At 34.4% G+C, this 12407-nt stretch overlaps 1 protein-coding gene across 7 annotated transcripts in view; it reads left to right on the plus strand.

The window, feature by feature from the left end:
- The window catches only part of Marchf7 (membrane associated ring-CH-type finger 7), a 55576-nt gene that overhangs the window by 29559 nt on the left and 13610 nt on the right, over window positions 1–12407 (plus strand). For 6 of the 7 annotated variants that reach the window (XR_007107805.1, XR_007107806.1, XM_047546027.1 and 3 more), the window contains exons 3-6: window positions 4124–4319; window positions 6220–6387; window positions 7920–9018; window positions 11392–11561. Coding sequence is in view for 5 of the 7 variants with exons in the window: in XM_047546027.1 (XP_047401983.1) it covers window positions 4124–4319; window positions 6220–6387; window positions 7920–9018; window positions 11392–11561 (1633 nt within the window). In the remaining 2 variants the exon portion in view is untranslated. Of the gene's footprint in view, window positions 1–3671; window positions 3718–4123; window positions 4320–6219; window positions 6388–7919; window positions 9019–11391; window positions 11562–12407 lie in introns of all 7 variants that reach the window. The other variant, XM_047546030.1, reaches the window with a different exon arrangement.

The raw sequence follows: 12407 nt of genomic DNA on the forward strand, positions 1-12407 counted from the left end.
TAACTGTACTTACGTGAGTTTGTCTTTGTATATTCATAGCACCATTGTTCTTTTTTTAATGTTTTTTAAAAATATTTTTATTAACTGTTGATGAACCTTTATGTATTTATTTGTATGTAGTGCTGAGAATTGAACCTAGTGCCTCACACATGCTAGGCAAGCACTCTACAACTGAGCCACAATCCTGGCCCTGCACCCTTATTCTTAATGGCCCCAAATTAGAAACAACCCAAAAGCTACTTTTTTATGCACAAAACAATATACTTTGAAGACATACCCACTGATTTAATTGGGCCTGAATAATTCTAGATAGCGGAAGACAGGAGATTTATTGTTACACGAATTTCCAATATTTTATTTAATTGTTAAAAGGATTTAGAGGGGATCTGGGCAAAGTGTTTACACTCCTACCATCCCACTGATTCCAGAGACTGAGGCGGGAAGCAAGTTTGAGACCAACCTCTATAACTAAAGAACTCAGTGAGACCCCCGTCTCAAAATAAAAAGAGCATAGCTCAGATGTAGCAAACTCCTGGGGTTTGGTCCCCAATGACACCAAAAAAACAAATAATTGAGGGGGCTATCTGATTACTTCAAGCTGAAAATTTTGAACAGTGAACAAATTTGAATTGGTAGGAACCAGGAAAAGGTTTGATTTTTGAATTTAAACCACTAGCAAAACTGGCCAGGATTTTCTCCCATTTGTGTACTGTAATTTTCTGTTTCTAAACCTATAAGTCTATATACATATAGACTTCATAGGCTACCATTTGAGCTGACAGTCTTGAAATTGTTTCATAAACAATGATTGTGTCTGTAAGCCTTTAGTGACTTCAAGTTTCAAGTATCTGAGATGAAATGTTATTTTATGAAATCTACTGTGCTATAGACAATATTTTTAATGACTGGCATGGTCATGTATCTCATTAGTAGCCAGTACCAAAAACTATGGAGTGATTTTAGATCCTTAACATTTTCTCAAATTGTCTCTAAAGTGTGATGTCTTCTTTACATATTAAATCTAATGAATGTTTGAATCTTTTATAATTGCTCTCTGTTCCCATTACTTTGGTCACTGGGACATATTTCTTGCAATTCTAATGGCTTCCTAATTTGTTTCTTATTATATATTCATTCCACCTATTTCATCTTTTACGTTTCTCTTTTTGTGAAGGAGTCGATCTGATGGTAATCCTTCCTTCCGTGATTCCCAAAGCCATGTTTGCCAGAAGTGCTATTCAATAAGTTTGTATAACCCATGCAAAATGAGAAAAATAATGACAGTTTATAAAGTTTGCACAAATATATCCAATTTAAAACACCTTTATTCTGAATTTTATCCTTCACATTTTTGTAGTCTATTTAATACCCTTAAAGTTTATTGCAGATATTACCAAAGTGATCTACAGATTTGATGCAGTCACTTTACATAACAATGACATTCCTTACAGAACTCTGAAAAACCTGCCCCAAAATTCATATGGAAGAACAAAAAACCCAAAATAGCCAAAGGAATTCTAAGCAAAAAGGACAATACTGGAGGCATCATAATACTTGATTTTAAATTACACCCAATTGCCTATCACATATGAAGCACTGGGTTCAATCCTCAGCACACATAAAAATAAGTAAATAAAGGTATTGTGTCCATCTACAACTAGAAATTTAAAAAAAAAAAAAATTAAATAGCTTCTTCATAGCAGAGGAAACAAGAGTGAAGACAGAAATGGGAGAAATCTTTGCCAACTACTCTTCCGACAGGATTAAAGAAAACAGCCCATTTAAAAAGTGACAAATGAATCAAAACATGTATTTCTCAAAAGAAAAAAAATAACCAATAAATATGATAAAAGATTCAGCATCCTTAGCAATCAGGCAAATGCAAATCAAAACTACACGGAGATTTCATCTCAAGAGTACAAATAAGTCTAACCAGTGTCCAGTCCTGTAATCCTGGTGCCTGGGCTCAGGGGGCGGTGGATGAGGCAGGAGAATGACAAGTTCAGAGCTAGCCTCAGCAAATTAGCAAGGCCCTAAGCAGCTCAGTGAGACCCTATCTCTAAATAAAATATAAAAAGAACTGGTGCTCAATGGTTAAGTGCTCCTGGGTTCAATGCTCAGAAACCCCCCCCCCCCCCAAAAAAAAAGAAAGTACAAATAATAAGAAATACTGGTGGGGATATGGAGAAAAATGAACCCTCTTATACTGTTGGTGAAATTGTAAATTAGTACAACCATATATGGAAATCAGTATGGCGATTCCCCAAAAACTAGGAATGGAGCCACCTCACCACATGACCCAACTATACCAGTCTTCAGTATTTGTCCAAAGGAACTGAAGTCAGCATACCATAACAGCACATGCATACCCATGTTTATAGCAGCACAGTTCATAATAGCTATGTTATGGAATCAGCCTAGGTACCCATGAGTGGACGAATGTGTAATGAAAATGTAGTATATATATACAATGATGTTTTATCCAGCCCTAAAGAAGAACAAAATTATGTCATTTATAGGAACATAGATGGAACTGAAAAGTAGCATGTTAAGTGAAATAAGCCAGACTCAGAATGTTAAGGGTCATATGGTTTCTCATATGTGGAAGGTAGAAATAGGAATTTTCATGAAGAAAGAAAGGAGACCAGTAGAGTAGGGGGGATTAGGGCGAGGGAGAAATGGAGGGGAGGTAATAGACAATGAAATTGACCAAATTACAGTGAATCTCTTTTGTATAAATGATAAAACATCAATTTTTTAAAAGTTGGGCAGGATTAGGTAATAGTTCCTTTTTTTTTTTTTTTTTCTTTTTCTTTTTTTTTCTTTCTTTTTTTTTTTTTTAAAGTTAAAACCGTTTTAATTTTGATCTGTGACATCCCAAGGTATTAGAAACACTGGCCTGGAGGATATTGACACATGAAATTATTTGGTTCTGAGATATATAATGAATTTAATTTCTCGTGCTACCTGTAGTTCATTCATTGTGACTCTGTAGATTACTTGGTATAGAAGGCTTATAGGGCCAAGTTAATGCTAGACTGAAGAATGTCATAAAAGATTGATGAAATCTCTCCACATTCTTGATCTTTTAGCTTTGCATCTTGTGTTTTTCCATATATGTACAAACTTTATTCTTCATTGTTAACCATGAACTGTGATAGAATGGTTTATAGGTACACTTTCATGTTGTTTGGCTCTAATGTCCTTCATTTGCCTGCCCAATAAACTCCAATTTTCACCTTCTCTAAATCCTTCCCTACCTCCAGCAAACACTCTTTTGTAAAACTTTCAACATACTACTTATTATAGTATTTACTTGTTTTTATAATTATTTTTTACTTGTGTGTTATGTGTACTATAGTTTGTGGAGCACATTTAATTAAACTGCTTAACCAGTGAAGTAACTGGAGTATTTGTACATTATGATTAACTTTTGTTACAAGTTTTAATTTGTGTTCACATATTTATATGTTAAAAGAAAAAAGTGAGCTAAGAGTTTTTATGTATGTATTTTAGTTTCTTGGCTCACTGGTGAATAAATTCCAAATGCTAGAATTTTCATATTTAACATAATCATAATTAGTGTTGTCTGACTGTATTCCTGACATTGTGAATCAGATCAGAAATAAAATTTTTTGTTTTGCTTTATTTCTGCTGGGGATCAAACTCAGGTCCTCAGATGCTAAATGGGAAACTGAGTGTACCCTCAATTAATAGGTAAGTTTTTCATTACTTGAGAAATCTCATTTTCATAGTGGGGTGTTCTTGATCAGTTTATGTCAGTGCTTTTATGAAGAAAAAATAAAGATTCTTAGAAGATTGAAATATTTAACCAGAAAAAATGGTTATGAAGTATATGCTCTTCCATGTTTCATAACCAAGTGTGTATATACAATTATAAAGAGAACTTGCTGTAAATGAGATTGATAACCAGCAAAATAACAATTATATTGTAAAGTGATACATGGGTAGAAGGAAATAAAATCTTAAGAAAAAAAACGTACGGTAGAAAATCGGTACTTGTGGAAATAAATTGTCCCTTGGGAATTTATTAGAGCATAGGTTAAATTTAATATTGAATGCAAGCAAATTTTGTTTCTTTAAAACTTCTTAAATTTAACAGTCTACATCAGCATCAGCATCAGCATCACCGTTTCAATCTGCATGGTATAGTGAATCTGAGATAACTCAGGGAGCACGCTCAAGATCACAGAATCAACAACGGGATCATGATTCAAAAAGACCTAAACTTTCATGTACAAACTGTACATCTACCTCAGCTGGGAGAAATGTTGGAAGTGGTTTAAATACAGTATCAGGTAAGGATTACTCAATTTCTGTAAAAGTCACTGTACATGTATTTTGAACTAAAACCATTTATTGTTCTTAGGTTTGGAATTAAACAAGAGTTTCATGTAAGACAATGGTTTAGAAATGTAGTGGTCTGCAGTTTTAAATTTGTGCTAGAACTGAGATAACTCTCCATTTTGCATTTTTCTACATTTGGTACAAATGTTAAAGGATATTAACAGATATTAATTAATTTAGCTGATAATCAGATTGGTTAAAAGTGACATGCATATATGTGCTAGTTTTTATGGGAGATAAATTTTTCGAGTATTATTAGGAAAGCCAAAAGTACTGATACATGTTGAAAATACTTCTGAGGCATATTTTTGGAAATGAGAAACATTATGGTATATGAGGCTTATTTTCAGAAAATATAGAAACTCAGCTAGGTGTAGTGGTGCATCCCTGTGATCCCAGGACTGAGGTAGGAGGGTTGCGAGTACAAGACCAGCTTCAACAACTTAGGGAGAATCTCAGCAACTTAGCAAGACTCTCTCAAAATAAAAAAACAATAAAAAATTAAAAGAATGTGGCTCAGTAATGGAGCACCCCAGGTTCAATCCCCTGTACCAGAAAATAAAATAAAATAAAATAAGGAAACTGGAAACTCTTTAATTAAAAAATGGAGTTGGTGCTGTCCTAGGAAGAATTCTATACAAGGAATTAGTTCTGATTCTAGCTATCTGACTAGAATGGCATTAGGCAAGTTACTGGGATTTAGATAGTTTGTCCATAAAATTCCATGTCTGATATTTTATACTCTGAGACACATATTTGTTGTATAAATTGATATCTGTTATTGAGAGAACAAAGAGGTTTTCTCCTCGCTTATACTCTTTAAATTAAATGTTAGTGCATCAAATTGTTTCAAAGGGAGACAAAACTTGTAGTAACATAACTGGAGATAAAATTCATAAAATGCTCATGTATTACTAATTGAATGAGTGTGAACGGTTCGTTTCTATTTTGATAGGCAGGACTGCCTTGGGAAACACACTGCGCATATGAAGGATATTAAAAGTACTGTATAGGATGGGTAAGAGCAGACTGGCCTTAACTTTATAGAAAAACACCACTGTGCAGAGGTGTATGTTTTCTTCTGCTATGTGAAGGCACAGCATTATACATAGGACTTTTTCCCTTAATTAAGACTATTAGGACTAGGAAAGGAAGCCAAAATTTCAAGATAAATAGTGAGATGAGAGGTTTGAGACAATTTTTATTTTAAGTGAAATTATATTGAGTAAAATTTCGAAAATAATTGCAACAATATATTCTTGAAATAAAGAATGAACCAAATGTAGCAATAAAAATATTTGTGGGACTGGGTATATAGCTCAGTAGTAGAAGGTATGCTTAGTATGAGTGAGGTCTTGGGGTTCAACCTCCAGCACCCCCCCTCCCAAATTTTTTTTTTCCCTGATAAAATTATATTGTAATCTACAATTAAATTTGCATGTCAAGATGGCTGTGATTTGATTTTGACAGTTTCCCAACATAATTTTCATTGACTATGAATTTCTGCCATCTTTGGCAGATTTGCCTTTTTTTAGCATGTTTACATTGTAAAATATGTTGAGGTGACTGAGACACTGACATCATGTATAGGGATAGTGTTTTAGTATTAAGAATGTGTTTATTGTTTACCATGTGCAAGACCCGGTGTTCAAATGAGTAGGGGGGAAAATTATAAGTGATTAGTTCATTAGTGAATAATTTATTTTGCTGAATTTTGTTTCTGGTTGGAACTAGGTAACTGGGGGTTCCCGTAATAATTAGCAGTAACCTCCCTCTGTATTACAGAAAACTTATTGTTACCAAAAATCTTGAAAACTTTATCTAAAATAAAACTTGTTCAATTAATTTAAGATTCTTCTTGGAGACATAGTCAAGTTCCCAGATCTTCATCATTGGTACTTGGTTCGTTTGGAACAGACATAATGAGAGAGAGGAGAGATTTGGAGAGAAGAACAGATTCCTCTGTTAATAATCTTATGGATTATAGTCACCGAAGTGGTGATTTCACAGCTTCATCGTGTATGTATAAACTTTCATTGTAAAGTACAGCTTATTTAATAATGTTGTGTTATCCTCTTTATCTATGCCACTTAAAAACAGTACAGAGGAATAAATGAATTAAATCATATGACCTTGTGTAGATTTCATACAAAATAGTATTATAATGTTCCTTTCCTTTTGTGGGAGCAGTGATGGGGATCAAACCCAAAACTTCAAGCATGCCAGGCAAGTAACCATATCCCCAAACCATAAAATAGATTTTATTGTACTTTATTTGTTGTTTTGCTTTCAAAAATGTAAACAATGTGATTATTCAGATTTTATCTGCCTTTAAGTTTTTTTGCTTAAATTTTTCCTCATAAAAATGTATACGTTAAAAAGTTAACATGAGATAATTTTAGCCAATTTGTAAAATATAACTTAATAGTAACTATTTGATTAAATTCTGAAATGGCTAAATGTTGAAATCAGCTATTTTTTTAATTACTTAAGTGTAATGAGTATGCCTCTTTTCATTAAATTGCTGTAAAGACCTGCACAGTTTCTATCAAAGTTCATAAATACAGCAGACAGAAGTGAAGTTTGGTTTACATAAAGGAGGAAAATACGTTTTGTTTATAAAAGTTTGGGTTATTTTAAGTAATCTTACTGGGGTGCTTTATTGAAGACAAAAGCATCTTTTCATCTGCTTGACTTTGGTGGAAGGATCTGTAATAGACAATATCAACGGCTTCTAAATTTGGGGATTAAAAATAGAGGACTGAAATAGATTTAATTCCTAACAGTTTGTCCTTTCATGAGGCTCCATGTTTAGCACAGTAGTAATGGAGCTCTCCTACACAGTATATAGCTAACTGTTCTTCACAAAGAAAAATTCAAACATCCAGTTAAAGTACATTTTTTTTTAATATAGATGCTGGAACTGTACTGCCTCAGTTCCAAGCAGTATTCAAATTTTTTTTCTAATGAACAACCAGACATCCAAACCGTTGCTGTTAACTTAAAAGACCAAAGATTAGAGACATTCTAGTTATTAGCAGGGTTTGTCATAGAATTAGAAGGGTGATAATATTACATAAAGTAATTTTTGTGTTTATTGCATGTGGTAAGAAGAATCTCAAATAATCTCCCTAGAATGATTTTGCTTTTAATCATCTTAAGTGTCATTTAGATTATATTATTTGGTCTATTTAAAATTCCTTATCAGTTTATATATTTAGAGACTCTTCTACCATCATTTTCTGGTAATAAATTCAACTGCTTAGTCTTCATACTGCTTTCATTAGCTCATGATGTATTCTTTCTTTTGAATTTGCAGTGTTGACTTTACATAGGTGGTACTTTATTTTACCAGTAAGAATAAGAAGAGAAGTAAGAATAAGAAGAGAAATACATTACAATTTTTTCTCTAATGTAAAAGCTCTCGGTTATAAGATAGCAGTATTCAGCTCAAATTTAATGTTTCATTTTGTCAGCAAGTAGTTAATAAATGCAAATTTAATAAGATTATTTCATATAATTGGTTACCTTTCCTTCCTTTCAAAAAATAGATGTTCAAGACAGAGTTCCTTCTTCATATTCACAGGGAGCAAGACCCAAAGAGAACTCATTGAGCACTTTACAGTTGAGTACATCAGCCACAAGCCACCAGTTGCCTTCTGAGCATCAAACAGTACCAAGTTATAGGGACTCCAGTAGAAATTCTTTAAGAAATTTTTCTCCAAGAGAATCAGAATCTGTTCGAAGCAGTACACATCCTGGATTTTCTTATACTTCAAGCAGAGATGAAACCCCAACCATAAACAGTTCAGAAAGAGTTGGTTCATCTCAAAGATCATTTCAGGAATCTTCTGACAATGAAGGTAGACGCACGACCAGAAGATTGCTGTCACGTATAGCTTCTAGCATGTCATCTACCTTTTTTTCACGAAGATCCAGTCAGGATTCCGTGAATACAAGATCATTGAGTTCTGAAAATTCTTACATTTCTCCAAGAATCCTGACAACTTCACAGTCTCGGAGTAATGCAACATCACCTTCTGAAGTTAATGATAGGGCATCTGAAGCTTCTCAAGGATTTCGATTTCTTAGGCGAAGATGGGGTTTGTCGTCACTTAGCCAGAATCATAGCTCTGAGCCTGATTCAGAAAATTTTAGCCAGGAATCTGAAGGTAGAAATACAGGACCATGGTTATCTTCCTCCTTTAGAAATAGATGCACACCTTTGTTCTCTAGAAGGAGGCGAGAGGGAAGAGATGAATCTTCAAGGATAACTACCTCTGATATACCATCTAGATCTCATGTTTTTAGAAGAGAATCAAATGAAGTAGTTCACCTTGAAGCACAGAGTGATTCTCTTGGGGCTACTGCGAACAGACCACAAGCAGCTGGAGCATCAAGCAGTGCCTCTACAGGTGGCTCCTCATCAGATTCTGCTCAAGGTGGAAGAAATGCAGGAATAGCAGGGATTCTTCCTGGTTCCTTATTCCGATTTGCAGTCCCCCCAGCACTTGGAAGTAATTTGACCGACAACGTCATGATCACTGTAGATATTATTCCTTCAGGTTGGAATTCAGCTGATGGAAAAAGTGAAAAAACTAAAAGTGCACCTTCAAGAGATCCAGAGAGACTACAGAAAATAAAAGAGAGGTAAATCTGAATATTCATCTTAAGCCTATACAGGTAGAGCAAATTAGACGAAGAACTTTTTAATTGAATATGGCTTCTAATAACAATGATAACCTGAAATTCCTTCCCAAGCATTTATATCTATATGATGATACTGTCTCACTTATAGATAAATGGAGAGAATTAATAATGAGGTAGGCACTTGGAGTTGTGAATTACATCAAGAAATAATCTAATGGTTATTTTTAACCTATTCAGGGTATATGTACAAACATATTTAAGAAAACAGCTTAGTCTTTTACCCTCTTTCTTGATTTGACTATTACTAAATGGGATTGGTAAGAGATAAGAAATCTGTATTAGCCTTTTTTAAAATATATTTTCTAGTTGCAGGTAAACACAATACCTTTATTTTATTTTTATGTGGTGCTGAGAATTGAACCTAGGGCCTCACATGTGCTAGGCAAGCACTCTTACCACTGAGCCACAACCCCACCCCTTAGCCTTTACTAAGTTGATTTTGTTTACCATTTACAGGGAATCAAACCCAGTTGCATGCTACAACTGAGCTATATACCTAACCTCCCGCCTCCCCTGCCTTTTTTTTTTTTTTCTTTTCCTTAAAATAGGGTCTCACAAAGTTGCCAAGGCCGACTTTGAACTTGGAAATCAGCTCAGTTTCCCTAATCACTGAGATTGCAGGCATTCACCACTTCACCTAACTTTATTTTTGACGCCCAAATATATATTGAATATTCTTTACATATTAGGATTTATTCATGCATCAATTTTGATTCAGATCTTACTGTTTTTGTACAGAAGAAATTTTCTATACAACTTTTCTCTGTAAGCTGTCTTCTGTAGGAATGTAATAACTATTACAATTTTTGCCCTCAAGATTAGGTTAATTTGAGTGCAATATTGTAAATAGAAGGCAAAGCATTGGTTTAGTGATTGTCTAAGAGAAACCGTTATGGACGTGGAGATCACCAAGAGACCAGACATCACTCAAGGGTTGTAAACAGTGGACGGTAGACCCAGATGAGCTAGTGCTCTGAAGTTCTGGGCCCTGAGCTGAGGTTACATGAGGCTTTTATAGGAAATTTGATATCATTTTGCAACCATTACAACATTGGTGGGTTTTAATTCTTTTATTTATTTACTTATTTTTCGGGTACTGGGGATGGAACCAAGGGCCTTGTGCTTACAAGGCAAGCACTCTACCGACTGAGCTATCTCCCCAGCCCCGAGTTTTAATTCTTGACCTGTATGACCAAAGACCATGCACAGGGAATTTATAGATAAGTAGTACACAGGTGTACAACAAACAGTACACTTGTGATTGTGAAGTGGCCTTCAACACAGCAGTAACTCAAAATAAAACTTGAGTTTACCTCCCTAAGAACTAAGCCTAGGAGTTTAGACAGCATTTAATTGACCTGTCAATTAAACCATGTAGCTATATTTCTAGAGTTCAGAAAGTTATAAAGTTAAAAGTTACAAGCATCTGTTGAATCTCTGGCCTTGGAAGCCTGTCACAGAGATATTTGCATTTCAGGTCCTTAAAGATAGCTATTTACAATCCAGTAGTTCCTGGAAAGAGGCTGGGGGGAGGGGTGGCAGATTAATGCTTTCCCCAGGCATTGGTTCTTCATTATAATGTTCTTATAATTTCATTTTATAATCAGGTCTGATATTTCCACCACAAAACAAATTAGGCCCGTATCATCTTTCTAGTTATATAGTTTGAAAAGGAGCACTTTGCAGTTATTTTACCAGAGAGAGAGAGAAAGAGAGCATTTGTGTGTGTGTTTTCATATTGCCTCATATATGAGAATTTTAAGAATTGATCTCCCAAGTAAAAAATAAACTTAATAGGGAAGAAAGTGAAAGGTAAAACAAATGCCATATTTTCAACCTTTCAAAATAATTTATGCTTGGTTGTTTCTTTGATAAAGCTAGGGCATGAAAGTTTACCTAAAGGTTGTAAATCTGCTTGTCTCTTTCCACAGATCTTTTGCCAAATTCATTAGGAGGCAGTACGATTCAGATTACTTAAATCATTTAAAGATAAGTGGTAGATTACCCTATTTCATCTTTAAAAATATTTGTTAGGTCTGGGGACATAGCGCAGTTCATAGAGTGCCTGTCAAGCACAAGGTCCTGGGTTCTGTCCCCAGCACCACAAAAAAAATTTTGTTAGAAATTTTTATTCTCAATGAAATGATTTTTCACGTTGATTACTGTTGTTATTGTTGCTGCTTTGTTGTTGTTACCCTTTGCTTTTTTCCACTTAGTGTGAGGAGAATAAGGAGAGATTAGGGTTACATATAATTGAAATGATGTTCTTAGATGAGTTATAGCTCTTTTGGGAAACTGTGCCTTCTTTTCTAGCCTTCTTTTAGAGGACTCTGAAGAAGAAGAAGGTGACTTATGTAGAATTTGTCAGATGGCAGCTGCATCATCATCTAATTTGCTGATAGAGCCATGCAAGTGCACAGGAAGTTTACAGTATGTCCACCAAGAGTGTATGAAAAAGTGGTTACAGGCCAAAATTAACTCTGGTAAGATTTACCCCTTTATGTATTTTATTTTCAATTTTTTTTCCAAGAGATACACGTATGTATGTATTTTGGCTAAAAAATTTATAATTTATTAATTGTTGAATTAGACTTTCCAAATGTTGGATTTAGACTTTTACCAAATGCTGAATTTAGACTTTTTACCAAAAGTATCTTAATTTTTGAAGTCTCCACAAAAGCATTACAGAGCATTTGTTGTACTTCATAAATTTATTTATAGTAATATTTCTGTTTTGCTACAGAACTAATTCTTCATACATGTATAAAACAATTTGCAATTCCTGATGACCCTTATATCATGTAATACATTCACCATTTACCATCTGTCTATCTTTGAGAAGGATTTTTGTTTCTCATGCTTGTTGTAATGCTTAGCAAATTAGAATAATATCCATCACAGGGATTCATTTGTTCATTGAGTACCTGTTGTGGAGCCAGGCATGTTCAGTGTCGGGTATACCTTGGTAAATAAGACCAAATAGGCACCTGCTCTTGTGATTGTATTGACTGATAAAGGAATACCTTACTTACATGAGGATATTTAAACTGATAGCTGAATAATAAGGAACTAGCTGTTCCAGAATGAGAAGGGCATTTTAGCAGAGAGAACAGCTAGCGCAAAAACTTAAAGGTGGGATAACTTAGGTGTATTGAGAAATTGAAAGATACTTATTATGACTGGTATATAATTAGTGGATGGTGGGGAGGTGTGATACATCTGCAGTGAGAAAGATCATCAGAGGCTAGGTTGTGCAAGACTTTTAAAGATAAATTCTAAAGCTTAGATATTTACCTAAGTATGATGGGAAACCATTGAGGGGAGAGGAA

This window comes from Sciurus carolinensis, chromosome 3 (genome assembly GCF_902686445.1).
Source record: "Sciurus carolinensis chromosome 3, mSciCar1.2, whole genome shotgun sequence".
In the NCBI taxonomy this organism is placed as follows: Eukaryota; Metazoa; Chordata; class Mammalia; order Rodentia; family Sciuridae; genus Sciurus; species Sciurus carolinensis.